The sequence below is a fragment of the Ornithorhynchus anatinus genome, chromosome 1 (assembly GCF_004115215.2).
Source record: "Ornithorhynchus anatinus isolate Pmale09 chromosome 1, mOrnAna1.pri.v4, whole genome shotgun sequence".
Taxonomy (NCBI): domain Eukaryota; kingdom Metazoa; phylum Chordata; class Mammalia; order Monotremata; family Ornithorhynchidae; genus Ornithorhynchus; species Ornithorhynchus anatinus.
This window is the reverse complement of record NC_041728.1, coordinates 30,309,464-30,335,255: the sequence shown is the minus strand read 5'-3', so window position 1 is coordinate 30,335,255 and position 25,792 is coordinate 30,309,464. Positions and strand designations below refer to the sequence as shown.

At 48.7% G+C, this 25,792-nt stretch overlaps 1 protein-coding gene across 1 annotated transcript; it reads right to left on the bottom strand.

The window, feature by feature from the left end:
• Positions 1-11,409: 11,409 nt before the first annotated feature.
• On the bottom strand, positions 11,410-24,152 carry CCDC196 (coiled-coil domain containing 196). The gene is made up of 7 exons (XM_007662764.3): positions 24,030-24,152; positions 23,793-23,936; positions 19,768-19,876; positions 18,288-18,338; positions 16,582-16,671; positions 14,353-14,412; positions 11,410-11,893 (listed from the first exon to the last, which is right to left on the bottom strand). The coding sequence occupies exons 1-6, from the start codon at positions 24,086-24,088 to the stop codon at positions 14,386-14,388; spliced, it is 480 nt and encodes a 159-aa protein (XP_007660954.1). The 5' UTR covers positions 24,089-24,152; the 3' UTR covers positions 11,410-11,893; positions 14,353-14,385.
• Between the last annotated feature and the right edge of the window lie 1,640 nt (positions 24,153-25,792).

The following is a 25,792-nucleotide window of genomic DNA, read 5'->3' as shown; positions in this document are numbered from 1 at the left end:
AGCGTGGCGCAGTGGAAAGAGCACGGGCTTTGGAGTCAGGGCTCATGAGTTCGAATCCCAGCTCTGCCACTTGTCAGCTGTGTGACTGTGGGCGAGTCACTTAACTTCTCTGGGCCTCAGTTCCCTCATCTGTAAAATGGGGATGAAGACCGTGAGCCCCACGTGGGACAACCTGATTCCCCCGTGTCTACCCCAGCGCTTAGAACAGTGCTCTGCACATAGTAAGCGCTTAACAAATACCAACATTATTATTATTACAAGTGGTCCCTTTTCCTTCCCGGCTCGGTCGGTCACCGCTGCTTGCCCAAGGCAGCGGCCGGAGGACGCTGGAGCCTTCAGTGAAGGCTCCCGGACCTTCTCGCCTACTCTACCCCATCTTGGATAAACTCTTCTCTCCCTGGAGACGTATAATCATATGGAAATGGGGATGGCGTTGGCATCTTTAAAACCCTGTGGCATCTCCTCGGGGTCCTATATGTCGAAGAAAACTCGGGGTAAACGATTAAATGGTACGTCTCCTTGTTGGTAGATCCGAGTGGCTGAATGTAGATCTAAGTTCTTTAATGGAAACAGCTGAACTGAGAACAAAATACACTGAGGAGGTTCACCGAGAAGCAGCGTGGCTCAGTGGCAAGTGCCCGGGCTCGGGAATCAGCGGTCGTGGGTTCTAATCCCGGCTCCGCCACTTGTCAGCTGGGTGACTCTGAGCAAGTCACTTCACTTCTCTGGGCCTCAGTGACCTCATCTGCAAAATGGGGATGAAAAGTGGGAGCCCCACGTGGGACAACCTGATTACCTTGTATCACCCCAGTGCTTAGAACGGTGATTGGAGCATAGTAAGTGCTCAACAAATACCATCATTATTATTATTATTTTTTGGGAGCGGCAAAGACAGTGAGCTGGGAGTAGTAGGTAAAGAGAGCAGATGTGTACAGTCCAGCCCGCACACTCCACTCCTCTGGTGCAGCTCACCTCCTCACTGGGCCTCGTTGTCTCCTGTCCCGCCGTCGACCCCGACCCACGTCCTCCCTCTGGCCTGGAACGCCCTCCCTCCTCACCTCTGCCAAACTAGCTCACTTTCCCCCTTCAAAGCCCTACTGAGAGCTCACCTCCTCCAGGAGGCCTTCCCAGACTGAGCCCCCCTTTTCCTCTACTCCTCCTCCTCTCCCCATCACCCCGACTCCCTCCCTCTGCTCTACTCCCCTCCCCGCCCCACCGCACTTGTGTATACATGTACATATTTATTCTATTTATTTTGTTAATGATGTCTATATATGTATATCTGTATATCTATCTATATCTATATCTCTGTATAGATATAGATAGATATACAGATATATAGAGAGATATACAGATATAGATATATAGACATCATTAACAAAATAAATAGATATATATAAATAGATAAATAGATATATAGAGATATAGAGATATAGATAGATAGATATAGATATAGATATACAGATAGATACAGAGAGAGATATACAGATCTGTATATCTCTCTCTGTATCTATAAAGATATCTATATCTGTATATCTCTCTATATATCTATAAAGATATATATCTATGGAGAAGCACCGTCACTCAGTAGAAAGAGCACGGGCTTGGGAGTCAGAGGTCATGGATTCGAATCCTGGCTCTGCCACTTGTCAGCTGTGTGACTGTGGGCAAGTCACTTCCCTTCTCTGGGCCTCAGTTACCTCATCTGGAAAATGGAGGTGAAGACTGTGAGCCTCACGTGGGACAACCTGATTACGCTGTATCTACCCCAGCCCTTAGAACAGTGCTCTGCATATAGTAAGTGCTTAACAAATACCAACATTATTATTATTATCCATAATTCTATTTATATTGACACTACTGATGCCTGTCTACTTGTTTTGTTCTGTTGTCTGTCTCCCCTCTTCTATTCATTCATTCAAGAGTATTTATTGAGCGCTTACTATGTGCAGAGCACTGAACTAAGCGCTTGGAATGTACAAATCGGTAACAGACAGAGACAGTCCCTGCCCTTTGACGGGCTTACGGTCTAATCGGGGGGAGACGGACAGACAAGAACAATAGCAATAAATAGAATCAAGGGGAAGAACATCTCATTAAAACAATAGCAAATAAATTCTAGACCGTAAGCCTGTCGTTGGGCAGGGATCGTCTCTCTCTGTTGCCGATTTGTACTTTCCAAGACCTTAGCGCAGTGCCTTGCCCACAGTAAGCGCCCAAGAGATACGCTCGGACGGACGAGATCACCGCACCCTTCAGCTTTCGCCATCCTCCGGCCTTCCGATCCCGTCCAAATTCCTCCAACAGATTTCAAACACCTGGGGCCCCTCCTGCAGCATGCTTCTTGACTCCCTGCAATCTGGCCCTCCTCCCCCCACCATCCATTCCCCCGCAACTGCCCCCTTCCCGATGGCCAACGATCTGCTCGGCAGATCTCACTGATCTCTCTTAATCCTCCCTCAGCCCTCCTCCCTTCTACCACACCGCTTTAGTAACGCAGTTCTCTCTGGAGTCTCCTCTTAACGGAATAATAATAATCGTGGTGTTCGTTAAGCTCTTACTACGTGCCAGGCACTGTCCTCAGCCCTGGGGTGGGTGCAGCAAATCGGGTTGGACACGGTCCCTGTCCCGTGTCTCAATCCCCGTTTTATAGATGAGGCCCAGAGAGGCGAAGTGACTTGTCTAAGGTCACCCAGCAGACAAGTGGAGGAACTGGAATTAGAAGCCACGACCTTCTGACTTCCAGGCCCGGGCTGTAGCCGTTACGCCGGGCGGCCAGTCCTTCTCTGTCTTCTTTACGGGCTCTTCCTCTGCCTCCCACCCACCAACCGAGTGACCCGCGTGACTATTTTGGGTCTCCTCCTCCTCACGCTCTCCCCTCCTTTGGACTTCGGGTCGCAATTAAATGACTCCCAAATCTGCCTTCGCTTCCCCTGTGTCTACCCCAGCGCTTAGAACAGTGCTCGGCACATAGTAAGCGCTTAACAAATACCAACATTATTATTATTATTATTAACCCCGACCACTGTCCTTCTCTCCTGTCCACCGCAGCCACCTGAAAAACAGATAATCGCACCCTTGCCTTCCTCCTTCCCTTTCCACCACAGGCAAGCAAACTGCCTTTCCTCTCCCGACGTGCTCCAGCCTGGTTTGGTGGCAAGAGCTCGGGCTTGGAAGTCAGAGGATGTGGGTTCTAATCCTGGCTCCGCCACTTGTCTGCTGTGGGACCTCGGGCAAGCCGCTTAACTTCTCTGTGCCTCAGTGACTTCATCTGGAAAATGGGGATAAGCCTGTCAGCCTCCTCTGGGACAGCGCTGACTCAGTTACGTCATCTGTAAAATGGGGATTAAGACTGTGAGTCCCACGTGGGACAAGGCCTGTGTCTGACCTGATTTGCTTGCATCCACCCTGGCCTCAGTTATCCCGTGTGTAAAATGGGGATAAGCGTGTGAGCCTCATGAGGGACAGCGCTGCCTCAGTCCCCTCATCTGTAAAATGGGGATAAGCGTGTGAGTCTCAGCTGGGACAGCGCTGACTCAGTCCCCTCATCTGTAAAATGGGGATAAGCATGTGAGTCTCATGTGGGACAGCAATGCCTCAGTCCCCTCTTCTGTAAAATGAGGATAAGTGTGTGAGCCTTATTTGGGACGGCACTGCCTCAGTTACGTTGTCTGTAAAATGGGGATTAAGATGTGAGTCCCACATGGGACAAGGCCTGTGTCTGATCTGATTTGCTTGTATCCACCCTGTCCTCAATTACCCCGTGTGTAAAATGGGGATGACTGTGAACCTCAGTTACGACACTGCTGCCTCAGTTATGTTGTCTGTAAAATGGGGATTAAGACTTTGAGTCCCACATGGGACAAGGGCTTGTGTCTGACCTGATTTGCTTATATCCACTCCGGCCTCAGTTACCTCGTGTGTAAACTGGGGATAAGCGTGTGAGCCTCATGAGAGACAGTGCCGCCTCGGTCCCCTTGTCTGTAAAATGGGGATAAGCGTGTGAACCTCATGTGGGACAGCGCTGCCTCAGTCCCCTCATCTATAAAATGGGGATAAGCGTGTGCGCCTCATGAGGGACAGCGCTGCCTCATTCCCCTCATCTGTAAAATGGGGCTAAACTTGTGAGCCTCATGAGGGACAGCGCTGTCTCGGTCCCCTCGTCTGTAAAATGGGGCTAAGCATGTGAGCCTCATGAGGGACAGCCCTGCCTCGGTCCCCTCGTCTGTAAAATGGGATAAGTGTGTGAGCCTCATGTGGGACAGCGCTGCCTCGGTCCCCTCGTCTGTAAAATGGGACTAAGCGTGTGAGCCTCATGAGGGACAGCCCTGTCTCACTCCCCTCCTCTGTAAAATGGGGCTAAGCGTGTGAGCCTCATGAGGGACAGCCCTGCCTCGGTCCCCTCGTCTGTAAAATGGGACTAAGCCTGTGAGCCTCGTGAGGGACAGCCCTGCCTCGGTCCCCTCGTCTGTAAAATGGGATAAGTGTGTGAGCTTCATGTGGGACAGCGCTGCCTCGGTCCCCTCGTCTGTAAAATGGGACTAAGTGTGTGAGCCTCATGAGGGACAGCCCTGTCTCACACCCCTCCTCTGTAAAATGGGGCTAAGCGTGTGAGCCTCATGAGGGACAGCCCTGCCTCGGTCCCCTCGTCTGTAAAATGGGACTAAGCCTGTGAGCCTCGTGAGGGACAGCCCTGCCTCGGTCCCCTCGTCTGTAAAATGGGATAAGTGTGTGAGCCTCATGTGGGACAGCGCTGCCTCGGTCCCCTCGTCTGTAAAATGGGACTAAGCGTGTGAGCCTCATGAGGGACAGCCCTGTCTCACACCCCTCCTCTGTAAAATGGGGCTAAGCGTGTGAGCCTCATGAGGGACAGCCCTGCCTCGGTCCCCTCGTCTGTAAAATGGGACTAAGCCTGTGAGCCTCGTGAGGGACAGCCCTGCCTCGGTCCCCTCGTCTGTAAAATGGGATAAGTGTGTGAGCTTCATGTGGGACAGCGCTGCCTCGGTCCCCTCGTCTGTAAAATGGGACTAAGTGTGTGAGCCTCATGAGGGACAGCCCTGTCTCACACCCCTCCTCTGTAAAATGGGGCTAAGCGTGTGAGCCTCATGAGGGACAGCCCTGCCTCGGTCCCCTCGTCTGTAAAATGGGACTAAGCCTGTGAGCCTCGTGAGGGACAGCCCTGCCTCGGTTCCCTCGTCTGTAAAATGGGATAAGTGTGTGAGCTTCATGTGGGACAGCGCTGCCTCGGTCCCCTCGTCTGTAAAATGGGACTAAGTGTGTGAGCCTCATGAGGGACAGCCCTGTCTCACACCCCTCCTCTGTAAAATGGGGCTAAGCGTGTGAGCCTCATGAGGGACAGCCCTGCCTCGGTCCCCTCGTCTGTAAAATGGGACTAAGCCTGTGAGCCTCGTGAGGGACAGCCCTGCCTCGGTCCCCTCGTCTGTAAAATGGGATAAGTGTGTGAGCTTCATGTGGGACAGCGCTGCCTCGGTCCCCTCGTCTGTAAAATGGGACTAAGTGTGTGAGCCTCATGAGGGACAGCCCTGTCTCACACCCCTCCTCTGTAAAATGGGGCTAAGCGTGTGAGCCTCATGAGGGACAGCCCTGCCTCGGTCACCTGGTCTGTAAAATGGGGATTAAGACTGTGAGCCCCACATGGGGCAAGGCCTGTGTCCGACCTCACTGGCTTCTATCCACCCCAGTGCTTAGCAGAGAGGTTGGCACCTGGTAAGGGCCTAACAAATGCTGTAATGATTAACGATGATGGTGATTACTGTTACTATGAGTAAGGGCTTAACAGATCGAATTGTCCCCCTGGGCCGCGGGGCGGGGGGGGAGGGGGGCGCGCGAGCCCGGGGAGGACGGCGCGAGGCGGGGGGGGACGGCGCGAGGCGGGGGGGGGAACGGCGCGAGGCGGGGGGGGACGGCGCGAGGCGGGGGGGGACGGCGCGAGGCGGGGGCGCGCGTGCCCGCCAGGGAGGAGGGCTCGCGCGCGGCGCCCCCATCGCATCGATCGAGGCCAGCCCCGGCGGGGCAGGGGAGCCCCAGGCCGGAGCAATCGCTCGCCGAGCGCCGGGGGCGGGGAGGAGGCCGCCCCTCGGCGCGCCTGCGCACGACACCCCCTCCCTGCGCTGCGCCACGGGGGCCGGCAGGGGGCGCCGCCCCGCCCCTCCCCCCGATGCCTCGGGCGGCTCTCATTCATTCATTCGGCAGTATTTATTGAGCGCTTACTGTAATGTTGGTATTTGTTAAGCGCTTACTAGGGGCAGAGCACGGTTCTAAGCGCTGGGGGAGATACAGGGTCATCAGGTTGCCCCACGTGAGGCTCACAGTTCATCCCCATTTTACAGATGAGGGACCTGAGGCCCAGAGCAGTGATTTGCCCCCAATCACCCAGCTGACAAGTGGCAGAGTAGGGGATTCGAACCCATGACCTCTGACTCCCAAGCCCGGGCTCTTTCCACTGAGCCACGCTACTATGTGCAGAGCACTGGACTAAGCGCTCGGAATGGACAAATGGGTAACAGAGACAGTCCCTGCCCTTTGATGGGCTAGGGAGACGGACAGGCAAGAACAATAGCAATAAATAATAATGTTGGTACTTGTTAAGCGCATACTATGTGCAGAGCACTATTCTAAGTGCTGGGGGAGATACAGGGTCATCAGGTTGTCCCACGTGAGGCTCACAGTCTTCATCCCCATTTTCCAGATGAGGGAACTGAGGCCCAGAGAAGTGAAGCGACTTGCCCCCAGTCACCCAGCTGACAAGTGGCAGAGTGGGGATTCGAACCCATGCCCTCTGACTCCCAAGCCCGGGCTCATTCCACTGAGCCACGCTGCTTCTCTAAATAAATGGAATCAAGGGGATGATAGAATCGAGGGGATGGTAGAATCAGTGTCTCTCCCTCTCCCTCCCCACTGAGCACTTGGGAAAGTCCAATACAGCAATAACGAATGCCAATCCCTGCCCACAACCAGCTCACAGTTTAGAGCGGGGGAGACAGACGTTAATAATAATGTTGCCATTTGTTAAGCGCTTACTATGTGCCAGGCACTGTTCTAAGCGCTGGGGTAGACACAAGGGAATCGGGTTGTCCCACGTGGGGCCTCACAGTCTTCATCCCCATTTTACAGATGAGGTAACTGAGGCCCAGAGAAGCGAAGTGACTTGCCCACAGTCACACAGCTGACGAGTGGCAGAGCCGGGATTCGAACCCATGATCTCTGACTCCCAAGCCCGGGCTTGTTCCACTGAGCCACGCCGCTTCTCTCAATACTCGTACCAATAAACCAATACCAATAAACGGAGAGCAATATAAATAAATAAAATTACAGATATATACTGAAGGGCTTTGGGGCTGAGCTCTTGGGAGACTGCAAAAATAAGAGAGTTGGGAGACACACTCCCTGCTCACAAGGAATTTATAATCTAGAGGAATAACCTTTCAGAGGGCCATTTCGGTTAGAATAATAATAGTGGTAACTGAGTGCTTACTGTGTGCCAGGCACTGTACTAAGCGTTGGGGTGGATACAAGCGAATCGGGTTTGTACGTGATTTGTACATTCCAAGCGCTTAGTACAGTGCTCTGCACATAGTAAGCGCTCAATAAATACTATCGAATGAATGAACGCAGTCTCTGTCCCACACGGGGCTCACAATCTTCATCCCCATTTTACAGATGAGGTAACTGAGTCGCAGAGAAATGAAGGGACTTGCCCAAGGCCACACAGCAGACGAGAGGCGGAGCTAGGATTAGAACCCATGACCCTCTGACTCCTATGCCCGTACTCTATCCATTCAGCCATGCTGCTTCTCAAAAACCCTTCGCATCGGCCGAGAATCAAACCTGGGAGATGAGAATTCTACCACTGAACCACCTATAATCAATCATTATGATGGTATTTGTTAAGCGCTTACTATGTGTAGAGCACTGTTCTAAGCGCTGGGGTAGACAGAAGCAGCGTGGCTCAGTGGAAAGAGCACGGGCTTTGGAGTCAGGGCTCATGAGTTCCAATCCCAGCTCTGCCACTTGTCGGCTGTGTGACTGTGGGCGAGTCACTTCACTTCTCTGGGCCTCAGTTCCCTCGTCTGTAAAATGGGGATGAAGACTGTGAGCCCCACGTGGGACAACCTGATTCCCCTGTGTCTACCCCAGCGCTTAGAACAGTGCTCGGCACATAGTAAGCGTTTAACAAATACCCACATTATTAGTGGGCTCACATTTTTAAATCCCCATTTTTACAGATGAGGTAACTGAGGCACCGAGAAGTTAAGTGACTCGCCCAAGGTCACACAGCAGACAAGTGGCGGAGCCGGGATTAGAACCCACGACCTCTGACTCCCAAGCCCGGGCTCTTTCCACTGAGCCACGCTGCTTCTGTGCGAAGCAGAGTTGGGAGACAGATTCCCTGCTCACAGGGAGTTTACAGCCTAAGGAATAATCCCCATTTCACTCTCCCCTCCTTCGAAGCCTTATTGAAGGCCCATCTCCTCCGAGAGGCCTTCCCTGACTAAGCCCCACTATTCCTCATCTCCCACTCCCTTCTGCGTCGCCCCGACTTGCTCCCTTTCCTCTTCCCCCCTCCCAGCCCCGCAGCCCTTACGTCCATATCTGTTTATATTTTATTTATCCGTATTAATATCTATCTCCCCACCCCCGGACTGTAAGCTCCTTGTGGGCGGGGAATGTCACTGTTTATTATTTTATTGTATTTTCCCAAGTGCTTAGTTTGAGAAGCAGCGTGGTACAGTGGAAAGAGCCCGGGCCTGGGCAGAGAAGCAGCGTGGCTCAGTGGAAAAGAGCACGGGCTCTGGAGTCAGACGTCATGGGTTCGAACCCCGGCTCTGCCACTCGTCAGCTGTGTGACTTTGGGCAAGTCACTTCACTTCTCGGTGCCTCAGTTACCTCATCTGTAAAATGGGGATGAAGACTGTGAGCCCCACGTGGGACAACCTGATTGCCCTGTGTCTACCCCAGCGCTTAGAACAGTGCTCGGCACATAGTAAGCGCTTAACAAATACCAAAAAAAAAAGAGTCAGAGTTCATGGGTTCGAATTCCGACTCCGCCGCTTGCCAGCTGTGTGACTTTGGGCAAGTCACTTCACTTCTCTGGGCCTCAGTCAACTCATCTGTAAAATGGGGATTAAAACTGTGAGCCCCACGGGGGACAACCCGATGACCCTGTATCTCCCCCAGCGCTTAGAACAGTGCTTTGCACACAGTCAGCGCTTAACAAATACCACCATTTATTCAGTGCTCTGCACTCAATATGAATGAATGACTTTGGCTAGAAGAAGAACACCAGCTATTCACCTACCCAGCAGGTAGCAGTAACTGCCCCCAATATCGTTCATCGTACTTACGTAGCGTCTCGAGCTAATCCGGTGCAGAACTTGCCGAGTGGAGAATCTGGGATTAAAAGTACACTAGGCTGGACAGGGTGGGGGGCTCAGTCCTTGCGCAAGGGGCTGAGTCTCTAGCAACTGGGTGAGAAGCAGCGTGGCTCAGTGGAAAGAGCACGGGCTTTGGAGTCAGAGGTCATGAGTTCGAATCCCAGCTCCGCCACTTGTCAGCTGTGTGACTGTGGGCAAGTCACTTCACTTCTCTGGGCCTCAGTTCCCTCATCTGTAAAATGGGGACTAAGACTGTGAGCCCCATGTGGGACAACCTGATTCCCCTGTGTCTACCCCAGCGCTTAGAACAGTGCTCTGCACATAGTAAGCGCTTAACAAATACCAACATTATTATTATTATTAGGAGATCCTGGGTCCGATCCTTTAGTATGCCAATCTGGCCTCATTTTTTTTTTTAAATAGTGAAAGCTGATTTCTGTTTCTCTCCCAGTGTTCAATACAGTGCTCTATAACCAGTTAGTGTTTAATCGATACCAGCACTAGGATAATACTTGGAGAGGGAAAAAGAAAGAAAAAGCAACTAGAAAGGGAGCAGAGACGTCAGATGATTAGAGTGCAAGACGATCAGCCAGACTGCCTGGGTTCTTTTCCCAGATTCTCTAACTTCTCTCTGCTCCATTGAGCATAAAAATGTCTTCCATTTCACTCATTCAATCGTGTTTATTGAGCGCTTACTGGGTGCAGAGCACTGTACTAAACGCAAGCCCATCGTTAGGTAAGGATTGTCTCTATTTGCTGCTGCATTGTATTTTCCAAGTGCTCAGTACAGTGTTCTGCACCCAGTAAGCGCTCGATAAATACGATTGAATGAATGAGAGTGGAGTATAATGATAAGCAGACACATTCCCTGCCCACAACGAACTTCTATTTATGCCAGGTCATTTCCTTTTTTCAAATTGAATGAGATGATCCTTAGGTCTGCTCGCCTCCCTGTCACCGGGAAGGTTGTGAAGCTTAATACAGCACAGCCGTGGCACAATTCAAGCGGCAGCGAAGCCAACCCGTTGTCCACATCCCAGCCCAGCAGTAGCGAGTTCAAGGAGAGAGAAGAGAATCTTGGCCAAGGGCAGTGGGGCAAATCCTCCCTCGGCTTAAAAGGGCTCAGAGCTCTGTCAATTTACTAATTTCCCAACTGCCAAAGACACAACCACCCTTCCTCAGTCAGCAGGATGGAACTGTTTTTGTCTGCCGCCCTTGACCGGGCAAGTTGGAAGATGATCTAAAGCCGTTTAAATTAATTTTGGGGCCAACACCCAGCGCAAATCCGAACATCTCCAGCGTGGGTACCTTCAAAGTCGTCTTTGTTATCAGGTCATCTTCCTTCTACATGAAGTAACCACAGCGAACGGGTTTGTCTAGGAATCGGGATGCGAGTGACAGGTTTGTAATGAAGCAATTAAGGAAAAGAGAGCTGTTCTTCCAGGGAGAAGGAGTAAGGCTTGCACATCATTAGATACTGAGTTTTGTGTGTGTGTTTTTTTTAAGGACGTCTTGGAGATGTTGGAGGAGAGAAACTGCTGTTCCCTCATCCTCAACGGCCTCATATTTATCCCCCGACTGTTCCAGTTTGTGATTTTCTTAAGGCTTTTGATGAGAAGCAGCATAGCCTAGTGGTTAGAGCACAGGTCTGGGAGTCGGAGGACCTGGATTCTAATTCCTGCTCTATTACACGTCTGCTGTGTGGTCTTGGGCAAGTCATTTAATTTCTCTGGGCCTCAAGTTAACTCATCTGTAAAATGGGGATTAAGACTGTGAGCCCTTTATGGGACAGGGACTGTGCCTAACCTGGTTAGCTTGATTTACCCCAGTTACCCCAGTACACTGCCCGGCACACAGTAAGCACTTAGATATCATAAAAAGAAAAGGAACAAGAATGTGACTAGCGCCAGCTTCAGTATAGAAAAACCAACAAAATTTTGCTTCTGTTGATTTACCCTCTCAAGAGAGTTTGCTCGAGGCCAGTAACTCTCAAACAGGAGGCTACACACATTCGTCACTATGCGGAAATGTTAATCAAATGTGAAAGGTCTGGTCAGGAGAGACTGCGGTACTATTCTAGATTCAGTTTTCAAGGAGACCTGGTGGATTGCCTAAAATCTGGTTCGTGACGGGGCAGCATCACTGGGTCAGGGTCTCTCTCCTTCTCTTCCAGCGTTTCCTTCCGCTCCTTATAAAAGAGATTCCTCTGTGCTCTAGCAAAGCCGAGGAAGGGTACAGTGCGGGATAACACAAAGGTGACATCCTGGAAATCCAGAATGAATGGAAAGAAGACCAGCTCTCCTCAATTATTCAAAAGGCTGAAACCGTGCTCTCAACCATCTGAGATCTGTGGTCTGTCAGGTTCTGTGTTTACAGTGACCCGGCCCTCCAAGTATTCGTGTGGTAAAGGGAAGAGAGTTGAGGGTCCCCCTGGATTAGATTGCTGTCGTCTGTGACTGTCCAGATCTTACATGGTCTCACGCTGCCCTAATTTCCATCTGCAAAGAGCAAAGACATGTAAGATGATCAGCTGAAGCCGCCTGGATCTCACCTTCCGTTTCAGCTCCAACGGTCAATCAGTGGTATTTATTAAGTGCTTTCTGGGTTCACAGCACTCTAAGCGCCGGGGAGAGTACAATATAACAGAGTCGGTGGTCACGTTCCCCACCCACAAGCAGCTTGGTAGATCTTAGGAGAGACGGCGTGGCCTAGTGGAAAGAGCCCGGGCTTGGGAGTCAGAAAGACCTGGGTTCTGATCCCATCTCTGCCACATGTCTGCTTATCTTCTCTGTGCCTCAGTTTCCTCATCTGTAAAATGGGAATTAGGAATGTGAACCCTATGTGGGGCAGGGACTGGGTCAACCCGATTATCTTGTATCTACCCCAGCGCTTAATACAGTGCCTGGCACATAATAAGCACTTAACAAGTACCACGGTTATTATTATTATCTCATCCCAGCTTGAATGAGATAGAAGAACTCCAGTCTTTCACATCAAGTGCTGGAAATTGAAAGATATCTCCGGTTTCCATTCAACACACCTATAGGTGCCAGCTCTGTGGAAGGGAGGAGATTTTCATAGGTTTCCAGCCTTTATATTCATTCCCATAGTTTTTTGGGCTGAATTCCTAGGATTCCGACAAATCCTGAGTTTTCAAGCAGGAATTATAAGACCCCAGATTTGGTCTTTACTTCACTCCACTGCCTGTGTGTTTTCTAAAGCAAGCTCCTGTACACATCTCCCCACAGACCTCCAGTTTTGCCAATCCAACTCTGTCTTATCTTGCGCTGTCGGTCTGTCTCCGACCCATAGCGACGCCATGGACGCATCTCTTCCGGAATGTCCCACCTCCATCTGTAATCGTTCTGGTAATGGGTCCATAGAGCTTTCTCGGTAAAAATCTGGAAGGGGTTTACCATCGCCTCCTTCCTTGCTGTCACCTCGAGTCTCCGCCCTCAACTCTCTCCCGTGCCGCTACTGCCCAGCATGGGTGAGTTTTGACTTGTAGCAGATTGCCTTCTCCTCGCTAGCCACTGGCCAAGCTAGGAATGGAATGGACAGGCCTCTGCTTGACTCTCCCTCCCATAGTCGAGACCGGGAGAGTACTGGAAATTTTCTAGGTGTGACCCTGAGAGGGGAAATCCAACTCTGTATCAAGCGGAAACTCCTGATCATCGGCTTTAAGGCTATCAGCCCTCTCCTCGCTACTTATCCTTGCTCATCTCCTACTCCAACCCAATCTATATACTTTGTTCCTCTGTGTCCTGCTTTTGTCTCTCTCACCATCAACCCCTTGCTCACACCCTACCTCCAATTTAGATCTCTCTCCCTCTTTATATCTGAAAGACACCCCCATTTTCCACCTACTAAAATTAAATCTCCTCTAAGAAACCTTCCCTGACTAATAGGACAGAAACTATGTCCCACTTGATAAACTTGTTTCCAACTCAGTGCTTAAGTAAAGCACTTAAACTACTAAAAAATGAAACAAGTAACAGTGTGTAAGAGTACAATAATAATAATGATGGTATTTGTTAAGCATTATGTGCCAAGCACTGATTACAAGGTAATCAGGTTGTCCCAAATGGGGCTAGCAGTCTTAATTCCCATTTTACAGATGAGGTAACTGAGGCACAGAGAAGTGAAGTGGCTTGCCCAAAGTCACATAGCTGATAAGTGGCGGAGCCAGGATTAGAACCCACGACCTCTGACTCCCAAGCCCGGGCTTTTTCCACGAAGCCACACTGCTTTTCGTGACACTAGAGTCAGTAGACAGGACCCCTGCCCTCAAGGAGCTTCAAGTATAGCGATCATGGGCTCAATAGGTAGATCTAGACTGCAAGCCCATCGTGGGCAGAGATTGTCTCTACTTGTTGCTGAATTGTACTTTCCAAGTGCTCAGGACAGTGCTCTGCACACGGTAAGCGCTCAATAAATACGATTGAATGAATGAATCGGAGCCACATGGACTTGATGCTAGGGACAAATGTGCCGCTTCCTCTATGCCAAAATTTAGTTTGCTTTAGTTTAAGTTGGGTGAGGGCCAATCAGAGAAGCAGCATGGTTTAGTGGATAAAGCATGGACCTAGGAGTCAGAAGGACCCGGGTTCTAATTCTGGCTCTGCCCCATGTCTCTGAGTGACCTTGGGCAAGTCATTTAACTTCTCTGAGCTTCAGTTACTTCATCTGTAAAATGGGGATAAAGAGTGTGAGCCCCATGTGGGACAGGCATTGTGTCCAACCCGATTAACTTATATCTACCCCAGGACTTAGAACTGTACTTGGCATGTAGTAAGCGCTTAACAAGGATAGTAGTAATAATAATAATAACAATAATAAATCAATTAATGTCTCAGGATCCAAGAGCTTGAAGCTGAGAGATTGGCATGGGATGAACGTAGCAGTTTGGTTCACTTGAAGCTGCAAAAAGGTATCCTGACAGAAGAAATCCCATTACCTGAATCGTGCACGTTTCTTCTTGAAAATGGAGTTATTGCTCTTCTCTCTGAAATTTCCTCTGGTGGGAAAAAGAACCAAAGCAAATGGAGGATGCGTACCACGACTTCTCCACATTTTGTAACATTCCCGTAATATCAGGCTGGTTTTTTAATGTTTTTTGTTGGGTGCTTAATATGTGTCCGGCACTATAATAAAGGGCTGAGGTAGATACAAGCTAATCAAGTTGTTGAGGGAGAGTGAAGCAGAGGCCTACGCATTCCATTCCTAGCTTGGCCAGTGGCTAGCGAGGGGAAGGCAATCTCTGCTACAAGTCATAAACTCACCCGTGCCGGGCAGCAGCAACATGGGAGAGAGTGCTCTGCCACACGTCTGCTGTGTGACCTTGGGTAAGTCACTTAACTTCTCTAGGTCTCAGTTACCTCATCTGTAAAATGGGGATTAAGAGTATGGGCCCCATGTGGGACGGTGGACTATGTCCAACACGATTGTCTGCCAGAATTCTCTGTCAGCAAAGCTCCCCTGTGCTGGACAGCAGTGGCAGGAGAGAGAGTCAAGGATGGAGACTCAAGTTGACTGCGCGGAAAGAGGCGACGGTAAACCGCTTCTGGATTTTTACCAAGAAAACTCTCTGGATCCACTACCGGAAGAATTGCAGATGGAGGTGGGGCATCTGGGGGAGATGTGTCTGTGACCTCTCTATGGATCGGAAACAACTCGGCGGCATAAGACAAGATGTCAATCAATAGACTGTAAGCTCGTCATGGGCAGGGAACATATTTACCAATTCTATTATATTGTACTCGCCCAAGCATTCAGTAAATAATAATGTTGGTATTTGTTAAGTACTTGCTATGTGCTGAGCACTGTTCTAAGCGCTGGGGTAGATACAGGGTAATAATGGTGGTATTTGTTAAGCGCTTACTATGTGCAAATCACTGTTCTAAGTGATGGGGGGATACCAGGTAATCAGGTTGTCCCACACGGGGATCACAGTTTTAAGTTCTCCACCCAAGGAAAGCACTCAATCCGACTGATTGATTGAATGGTATTTATTGAGCATTTATTGTGTACCACTTGGGAGAACACAACACTGCAGATTTGGTAGAAACATTCCCTGCCCACAACAGGCTTGCAGTCCAGACGGGGAGACAGATGTCAATATAAATTACGGGTATGTACACAAGCGCTGTGGGCTGAGGGCGAGGTGAATACCAAGTACCTAAAGGGTACAGATCAAAATGCATAGATGATACGGAAGGCAGAGGGAGCCAGGGAAAAGAGGGCTTAATCCGGGAAGAGGTGACCTCAAAAAGGCTTTGAAGGTGGGGAGAGGGTGGTCCGTCTCCTCTGGAGGCAGAGGAAGTTGCAGGCCAGAAGGAAGAACACGGGAAAGGGGTAGGCAGCAAGGTAGACGAGGTCGGGGCACAGAGAGCAAGCCGGTGCTTAGAGGACTGAAATATATGGGCTGGGCTCTGGTAGGAGACCAGCTAAGTAAGGTAGGAGGGTTGTGCCGATTGAGTGCTTTAAAGAGTTGCTGGTCTTCGCTGAGGTGGATGGACAACCACGGGAGGTTCTTCAAGACTGGGGAGTCATGGCCTGAATGTTTTTTTAGAAAAATGATCCGAGCGATAGACTGAAGTATGGACTGGAGTGGGGAGAGTCGGGAGGTTGAGAGGTCAGCGAGGAGGCTGATGTATTCGTCAAGGCAGGATCAGTGAGGTACCAGTTTGAAGAGAGAGGAAAGGTCAGATTTTGCGATGCTGTGAAGATAGAACCGGCAGGATTTGGCGACAGACTAAATATGTGGGTTGTACGAGAGAGATGAATTGAGAATAATGCCGTGCTTCTCCAGGGCTTAACATAGTGCTCTGCACACAATAAGTGCTCAATATATTCCACTGATTGATTGATGGATTGATTAGTCTTGGGACTTCATCGATTGATTCATTTTTACCTCGTTACCTGAATTGACGGGCTAGATTTCCAACTACAAACTATCATTTCTCTTCCACCCTGGTCTTTCTCTAACCAGGATTCCTCCTTTCACTCCATTCCCTCCTAAAGAATGCCTCAGAGCGAGGTGGGGTAGGAGAGTGTGGAGCTTGAGATATAAAAACTGAGACAGAAGGAGATGGGCGTTAAGGAAGAGTGAAGGCCTCTAGTGGGAACCAACAAATAATGAATTTGGTAACTTAGCTGCTTACTCAAGTTGAGCCCTGATACCAACCTGAGCTAGTTCCCTTAACACCTGCATTTCTTCCTTGTTCTTGTGAAGCAGCTGTTTCAGAAGGTCACTGAATTCATCTTGCTGATAGTCCTGGAGGCAGAACACAAAAAGCAATGTGAATATGTGATTTGGGGCAGTGGGAAGGAGCTGTGGCTTCTGCTACTCTGAAGGACTAAGATGGCTTTCTCACCTCTCAGGTTTCAGAAATGTTCTGCCACTAAAGAGAAGCTCAGGGCTCTGGATAGAAGAGTTTCTAACTTTGTCAACACTGTATAAATACTCTCTGTATCTTTCTCCTTCCCAAATCTCAGAAATAGAATAAAAAAGTAAGAATCGTGAATTCATTTTGCTGTGTCTCTGGAAAGTCATGAAGGAAGTAGGGGGAGGAATGTGGTCTAGGGGATCGAGCACAGGCCTAGAGATCAAAAGGACCTGGGTTCTAATCCTGACTCCTCACCTGTCTGCTGTGTGATGCCGGCAAGGTCATGTTCTTTCTCTGTGCCTCAGTGACCTCATCTGTAAAATGGGAATTGAGACTATGAGCCCCATATGGGACAGGGACTGTGTCCAACCCAATTACCTTGTATCTATCCTAGCACTTAGTACAAGTGGAGTCAGTTAGAAAATCAGAATAGTGTACAGAAATGCCCAAACCCTGCCATCTGGAGGATGGGTTATAATAATAATTATGGTATTTGCTAAGCGCTTACTATGTGTCAAGCACTGTCCTAAGCACTGGGGTAGATCAGACTGGACATAGACCTGTTCCAGACCTGAGTAACAGCCCCCTGAGAATGGAAATTTAAGATTCCAGTTGAGGCCATATGGCCCGATAGCAACCGGACTGGGGTGGAAATAATAATAATAATGTTGGCATTTGTTAAGTGCTTACTATGTGCAGAGCACTGTCTAGGCGCTGGGGTAGATACAGGGTAATCAGGTTGTCCCACGTGAGGCTCACAGTCTTAATCCCCATTTTTTACAGATGAGGTAACTGAGGCACCGAGAAGTGAAGTGACTTGCCCACAGTCACACAGCTGACAAGTGACAGAGCCGGGATTCGAACCCATAACCTCTGACTCCCGAGCCCTGGCTCTTTCCACTGAGCCAGGCTAGAGAGATAATCAAAAGCCATTCTGCAGAGTTAGATTGTTTACAATTGGCCAGAGTGAATACAGAATTACACAGAGAGAAAGATAGAGTACCCTAGCTATGAAGCTTATGAAGAGAAGGTTCTTGGCTAGCGGTTTTATCTATTTTTTGCTTTTTTAGAGTATCGGTTAAGCACCTACTATGTGCCAGGCACTGTACTAAGCACTGGGGTAGATACAGGATAATCAGGTTGGACACAATCTCTGTCCTAAACAGGACTCATAGCCTTAATCCCAGTTTTACAGATGTGGTAACCGCAGCACAGAGAAGAGAAGCGATTTGCCCAAGGTCACACAGCAGACACATCGCAGAGCCCGGAATAGAATCCAAAGTCCTCTGACTCCAAGGCCCATGCTCTATCCACTTGGCTTGCTGCCCCCAATCCCTCCCTAATTCCCCAGCATAGAACTCAGACGTTATTTGTTTAGACAATGTGAGGTTGGGTAACATCTTGGACTTTCTGGATTTTTCTTTCCTCAGGACAACAAAATAGCTATCTTGGTTCCAAAAATACCCCAACGGATCTGTTACCTTATTTCTGCCAAGTCTCCTACCTTGCTCCATAGCGTTTCCATTTCCTTCCACAGCATTTCATTCCTCTTTTCCTGCAGAGAAAAGGGAAGTGTGGATGTCCTAACCCCATAGTCATAGCAAAATTTTGTTTTTGTTTTTCCCAATAGACCCATCTCCAGCCACCACATCTCCCTTCATTTATGTCCTCTCACTTCCGGCTCTCGGAAAGTGGAAGTCTCGGCTGGTGGAAGTGGAGGCTAAGGGAGTATTCCTTTTCCTTCAGCTGTTTTCAGCCTACTTCCTTCCTAACAACTAGTATCAGGTGTGAAGGCCTCAAACTCTGTTTCAGCTCTTTTTTTGCCTCCTATGTCGCTGCCTTTCTCCGACCACCCCAGCTAAGTCACTTGTCTGAGATAGAGACATGTGCTTCCCTCTTGTCTCCTTTTTCACCTGTCTCCTCTCTACTACGGGGAGAGAGAAGAAGCAGGATGACCTAGTGGATAGAGCTCGTTCATGTTTTCTAATCCCGGCTCCACCTCTTGTCTGCTGTGTGAACTTGGGTAAGTCACTTCTCTGTGCCTCAGTCCCTTCCTTCATAAAAGGGGAATTAAGACTGAGAGCCCCGTGTGGGACATGAATTACGTCCAACCTGATTAGATTGCATCTTCCCCGGTGCTTAGTACACTCCCTGGCATATAGTAAGCACTTAACAAAATACCATTAAGTAATAAAATAGGCTGACAGGTGGCTACAGGTAAAGCAGTTCTGGAGGCTGCGGTTTCCCCTTAACCTCAGTGTTCTCTATCTTTCTGCCTTCCTTGGGGGCTGAGTGTGCTCCTTAGAATGGGACCTGTTAATTATCAAAGGAAAATCAGAACTGCCCTTCCAACGGCTCTGTCGGCCGCTCGGATTTCACTGAGGGAATAAATAAATAATTTTTATTATAAATAAATGATTTATTATTTATTACTAGGGCAGAGTCAGAGCCGTGGCCTGTGGGGAATGCACTGGCTTGATGGAAGAGTGCATGAACGGGCAAGCAGCATTGGATGCTTTAAAAAAGTCACCAACAAGCCAGATTCAACCTAGCACACCTGATACCACTCATTAGGGAGGACGTAGGCTGAAAAGAGCTGAAGGTAAAGGGATACTCCCCTGGTCTCCAATTCCACCGGGCTTTCCAAGTGCCAGAAGTGAGAGAACAAGATGAGAAAACATAAAGGAAGGGAGATAGGGTGGCTGGAGGGAGGTCTCTGAAGAAAAAGCACCAAAACCTCCAGAAAACTTTGGTATGACTAAGGGTTCAGGATGTGGATTAGCTCCTCCATGCATTCACACATATGCAAAGTACAAAAAACTCCACCCCTACAAACACACACACACACACACACACACACACACATATAAATACATTTGAAGACCCTAATTTTTACTCCTCTGCCTAGCTTCTGCTCCTTTGCCTTCCCTGTTAAGAAGTTATACCCTGCTCTAGAAACTGCTTCCTAAAAATCTTCCTTTTACCAGGCTCTGCTTCAGCAACTCCGCTTCTTTGATGTTCTCCAGCGAATGGATCAAGCTGTCTTCGGAATCATCTCCCTTGCCCGCCATGATCCGTGCCATGATCTGCAAACTATAAGGTAGGGTGAAGTCACAGTCATTCTTGATGAAAGGCCTTGGCAGTCACTCTGTCAGAAAAATCTGAATTGTTATGACTGGAATGATAGGGAAATTTGAGGAACTCCCCATAGAAACAGGAGGTTTTGTAAAATTAATGGGTGTTCTTCTATATATCACCCTTCCTGTTGCGGTGGATGATTTTGAAGAGTTTTGGGCAAGGATTTAAGTGGCCTGTGTGGCTCTCTGTCTGACTAAGTTGAGGATGATGGCATTTGTTAAGCGCTTACTATGTATACAGCACTGTTCTGAGCGCTGGGGAGGATACAAGGTGGTGAGGTTGTCCCACAGTCTTAATGCCCATTTTACAGATGAGGTAACTGAGGCCCAGAGAAGTTAAGTGACTTGTCCACAGTCACACAGCTGATCAGTGGCTGGAGGCAGGATTAGAACCCTTGACCTCTGACTCCCAAACCTGTGCTCTTGACACTGAGTCATGCTGCTTCTCCTAAGTTGAGACATCTATTCTGCTCTCCACACTTTTCCCTCAAGAATATCCTCTATGAGGCTCCCCTCTCTTCCTTTATTTCCATGAAGTTTATGACAACGGAGTCATTTGTTTAAATCACCTTATAACCTCCCACCTTACCTCACTGCTCTCCCACTATAACTCAGCCTTCACACTTTGCTCCTCTAATGCCAAGCTACTCGCTATACCGCGATCTCATCTATCTCCCCGCCGACCTCTCGCGTATGTGCTGCTTCTGACCTGGGACGCCCTCCCTCTTCATATCCAACCGACAACAACTCTCCCCACCTTTAAAGCCTTATTGAAGGTCCATCTCCTCCAGGAGACCTTCCCTGACTAAGCCCCTATTTCCTCATCTCCCACTCTCTTCTGCATCACTTGGATTTGCTCCCTGTAAATCCTCAGTCCCGGAGCAGTTATGTACAAATCTGTAATTTATTTATATTAATATCTGCCTCCCCTCTAGACTGTAAGATCACTGTGGGTAAGGAACTTGTCTAATAATAATAATGTTGGTATTTGTTAAGTGCTCACTATGTGCAAAGCACTGTTCTAAGCGCTGGGGTAGATACAGAGTAATCAGGTTGTCCCATGTGAGGCTCACAGTTAATCCCCATTTTATTCATTCATTCATTCAATAGTATTTATTGAGCGCTTACTATGTGCAGAGCACTGTACTAAGCGTTTGGAATGAACAAGTCGGCAACAGATAGAGATAGTCCCTGCCGTTTGACGGGCTTAAGGTCTGATAGGGGGAGACAGAAAGACAAGAACAATGGCAATAAATAGAGTCAAGGGGAAGAACATCTCGTAAAAACAATGGCAACTAAATAGAATCAAGGCGATGTACATTTCATTAACAAAACAAACAGGGTAATGAAAATATATACAGTTGAGCAGATTTTACAGATGAGGAAACTGAGGCACACAGAAGTTAAGTGACTTGCCCACAGTCACACAGTTGACAAGCGGCAGAGCCGGGATTTGAACCCATGACCTCTGACGCCCAAGCCCGTGCTCTTTCCACTGAGCCATGCTGTTGTCTACCAATTGTTATGTTGTATTCTCCTAACCGCTTAGTACAGTGCTCTGTACACAGTAAGTGCTCAATAAATACAAATGATGGATTGATTTAAATAAAGGACATACCAAATTTTATACGTTTACCTCAAGTCAACTTTAAAAGGCTATCACCACTTTTCTGAGGGCTTGTTACCATCCCTTTTAAATAATCAACTCTGGAGAAGGGGGTGAGCATGGAGGGGAGTAATAATAATTAATAACTGTGGTATTTGTTCAGCGCTTACTATGTGCCAGACACTGTTCTAAGCCCTGGGGTAAATACAAGGGGTTGGACACAATCTCTGCCCCACATTGGGCGCACGGTCTTAATCCCCATTTTCCAGATGAGGTAACAGGCAGAGAAAAGTGAAGTAGTTCGCCCAAGGTCACACAGCAGACAGGTGGCAGAGCTGGGATTAGAACTCAGGTCCTTTTGATTCCCAGGCCCCAGATCTAGCCACTAAGCCAGGCAGACGGAGAGGCCGGGAAGGAGGGTAACTGGCAAAGTGAGATGCTGAAGAAATTCTGCCTTTGCCTTCTCTCCCCCAAGTTGGCCCACTTAGGGTGGCTTCAGCTCCAAACTTTGTAGCCCGGGGAGGAGAGGGACTGAGAAATGGCAGTGGGGGTGGAGAGGCAGAGTTGGACAAACAGCCCCTGCATTTAACAGAAACTCCTCACCACTGCCTTTAAAACAGTCCCTTGCCCCTTCCCACCTCACTTCACTACTCTCTACTCCAACCCCGCCCGCACACTTTGCTCCTCTAGTGCCAACTTTCTCGCTGTACCTCCATCTCATTTATCTCGCCGCCGACCTCTCATCCACATCCTGCCTCTGGCCTGGAACGCCCTCCCTCCTCATATCCGGTAAACAATGACTCTCCTCCCCCGATTAGACTGTAAGCCCCTCAAAGGGCAGGGACTGTCTCTATCTGTTACCGATTTGTCCATTCCAAGCACTTAGTACAGTGCTCTGTACATAGTAAGCGCTCAATAAATACTACTGAATGAATGAATGAAAAACCTTATCGAAGGCACGTCTCCTCCAAGAGGCCTTCCCTGACTAAGCCCTCCTTTCCTCTTCTCCCATTCCCTTCTGTCACCCTGACTTGCTCCCTTTATTCATCCCACCCCAGCACTTATGTACATATCTCTTATTTTATTTAGTTATATTACTGTTTCTCCCTCTAGACTGTAAACTCACTGTGGGCAGGGAATGTGTCTGCTTACTGTTCTATTGTCTTGTCCCAAGCACTTAGTACAGTGCTCTGCACACTGTAAGCACTCAATAAATTCAATTGACTGACTGGTCATTTCTTTTCTTTTGTCACTGCTGATGCACCCTGACCCTCAGTCAATCAATCAAACAATCACAGTGCTTGTCAGTGTGTAGAGCCCTGTCCTAAGCACTTGGGATAGTACAATACAGCAGAATAGATAGACATGTTCCCTTGCCCACAAAGAGCTTAGAGTCTAGAAAGGGAGATGGACATTCCCCGCTGTTCTGGCCTCCCTCCTTCCGACTCAGTCAATCAATCAGTGGTATTGTGTGTTTACTATGTGCAGATCACCGTCCTGAGTGCTTGGGAGAGTACGGAAACATGTCGTCCCCATCTGTGACCAACTTGAGCGCGGCAGAACTGGTTTATGCCCTGCAATCAATCCACGGATGAATCAATCATATTTATTGAGCACTTACTATAATAATAATAATTATGGTACCTGTCACACTCCTCATCCCCATTTTACAGGTGAGGGAACTGAGGCCCAGAGAAAGGAAGTGACTTGCACACAGCAAAGTCACACGGCAGACGTGTGGCAGAGCCGGAATTAGAACCCAGGACCTTCCGAGTCCCAGGCCCACGCTCTATCCGCTAAGCTATGCTGTTTCTCTAAACAAAGGAGAAACTTGCTCAGCAAGCAGGACTCTTTGCTGGCATGGGAACTAAAGGGAGATGCCTGGAAACCATTCGGGAGTTTGGATTTCTTTAGCTATAAAAGGCTCAAACCTTCCGTTATCAGATGATGCTGGGATGGTGCCCCCTGGCATGTGAGGCCCGTGCCTCGCTTTAATCAAGGAGATCTGTCCTAAGCCAGGATGGTTTCCTAGCGGGACAATCCTGGTGCCCGAACGGATCAGTAGAAAGAGTGGGAAACAGGTGGAGAAGAAGATTTGGGAGGGTGAGGGCAAGTTCAGATTTAAACATAAATGAACTTGCGAAGAGACATCCATGTGGAGAAGTCCTGGGAGTAGGCAGAAATATGAGCTCTGGGAGAAGGAGAGAGCTCTGGGTCAGGGAGGTGAATGAGGAATGGACCCATGACCTGAAAGCGTAATCTTTACCTCCTTTGTTTTTCCTCCAGATTAATCATTAGCTGCTGGAATAAAATGTCTTTTTCTGCTTCCAGGGGACTTAGCATCTCTTTGAGCTCCTGTTTTTTCTTCTTCAAGTCATCATTCAACTCCTTTAGGTGTAATATCGCCCTACTGTTGGGAGAAACAATTAAAAGGGTGTTTTTCTCTAGAAAGAGGGGACACTTCCATGGACTCCAAGACACCCCCTCCTTACCCTCTGCTTACTTGGTTTCTGAGGAGGAGAGTACATCATAGAGCTCGCCCGGTGATCTTGGGTTACTCATGCCCTCAGGAAGCCAGTCTCGTCTTTTCCTCCTTCTGCTTTCTGCCCAGTGATGCTCTGCCTTCACTTCTGGTATTCTTTGAGGTCACAATGCCCCAGCGACACGGCAGCCTCCTACCAGATGACTCCGCAACTTCTGCAGTGGCAGCTTCTGTTTTGGAGTTCGTTCATTCATTCAATAGTATTTATTTGAGCGCTTACTGTGTGTACAGCACTGTACTAAGCACTTGGAATGTACAATTCGGCAACAGATAGAGACAATCCCTGCCCAGTGACAGGTTTACAGTCTAATGGGGGGGATCATCTTCGCACCTGATTGACAGTGTGGCTCAGTGGAAAGACTCCGGGCATGGGAGTCAGAGGTCATGGGTTCTAATCCCGGCCCTGTCACTTGTCTGCCGGGTGACCTTGCACAAGTCACTTCATTTCTCTGTGCCTCAGTTCCCTCATCTGTAAAATGGGGATTAAGACTGTGAGCCCCACTTGGGACAACCTGATTACCTTGTATCCACCCTAGCGATTAGAACAGTGCTTGGCACATAGTAAGTGCTTAACAAATACCACCATCATTTTTATTATTATTAGTATCACTGGCTCTGGTAAATTTTACCAATGCTGACGTTTCCGCTCAAACCGCGTATAATTCACAGGCACATTGTTCTAAAAAAAACCACTACTCTATTTGTAGGATGTGCGATGGGCACTCAGAAAGGTTCGAAGTAGGTCAGGATGAGGCGTGAAAGACCTGAAACCTCCCCACACCCTGGAGAGAACTACAGTTTTCCTGAGGATTTGAAGCCACCTGTAATGGACTGTAAGCTCATTATGGACAGGGAACATGTCCACTAATTCCACGGCATTGTATTTTCCCAAGATCTTAGTAAGCGCTCTGTGTATAGAAAGCGCTCAATAAATACCACTGAATGATCGATTTCATGGAGCTACTGAAATTGTTCAGGCATTGCCTCTTCGAGCTGTTTCCTTCATTACTCTTTCATGCCCTGGCGTGTGAATTCACAACTTATGAAAAATATCAGTGTTGTACTTCAGATCGTTAGCACCAAAGACAGTGAAATTTACCTCTCAGTGTTTTTGATTTAAAAAAATAATAACGAAGACCACCAATCCCAACTTTCCTTTGCGGGGCTGAAATGTTTGTTGTTTGGACTGCCCCATGGGCTTTCATTTTTGCCTTATCTTACAAAAGCTGCTCCTTTCTTGGTCGCAGTGCTCTCCGCTAGTATATCTGCTGCAAATGACACCCGGTTTTCAGCTAAGATGCAGTATTACCTGAGGCTTTCCTTGATCGCAGCGTGGTGTAGTGGAAATAGCAGACCTACGAATGAAAGGACCTGGGTTCTACTCCCAGGTCCGACACTTGCCTGCTGCGTGACCTTGGACAAGTCACGTAACTTCTCCGTGCCTCAGTTCTCCTGTCCTCCCTCCTACTTAGATTGTGAGCCTCTTGAGGGACAGGGACTGTGTCCAACCTAATGTACTCCTACCTACCCCAGCGCTTTAAACGGTGTTTGACACATAGTAAGCACTTAACAGAGAACCTAAACAGAGGTAGAGGAAAAGCCGGTGAAAGAGACCGAGAAGGAGTAGCCAGAGGGGTAAGAGAGTCACGAGAAGAAAAGGGTCTTGGTAAAACCAAGGTTGGATAGCATTTCCAGAGAAGTAAGGGAGTCTGAGCAGACAAGGT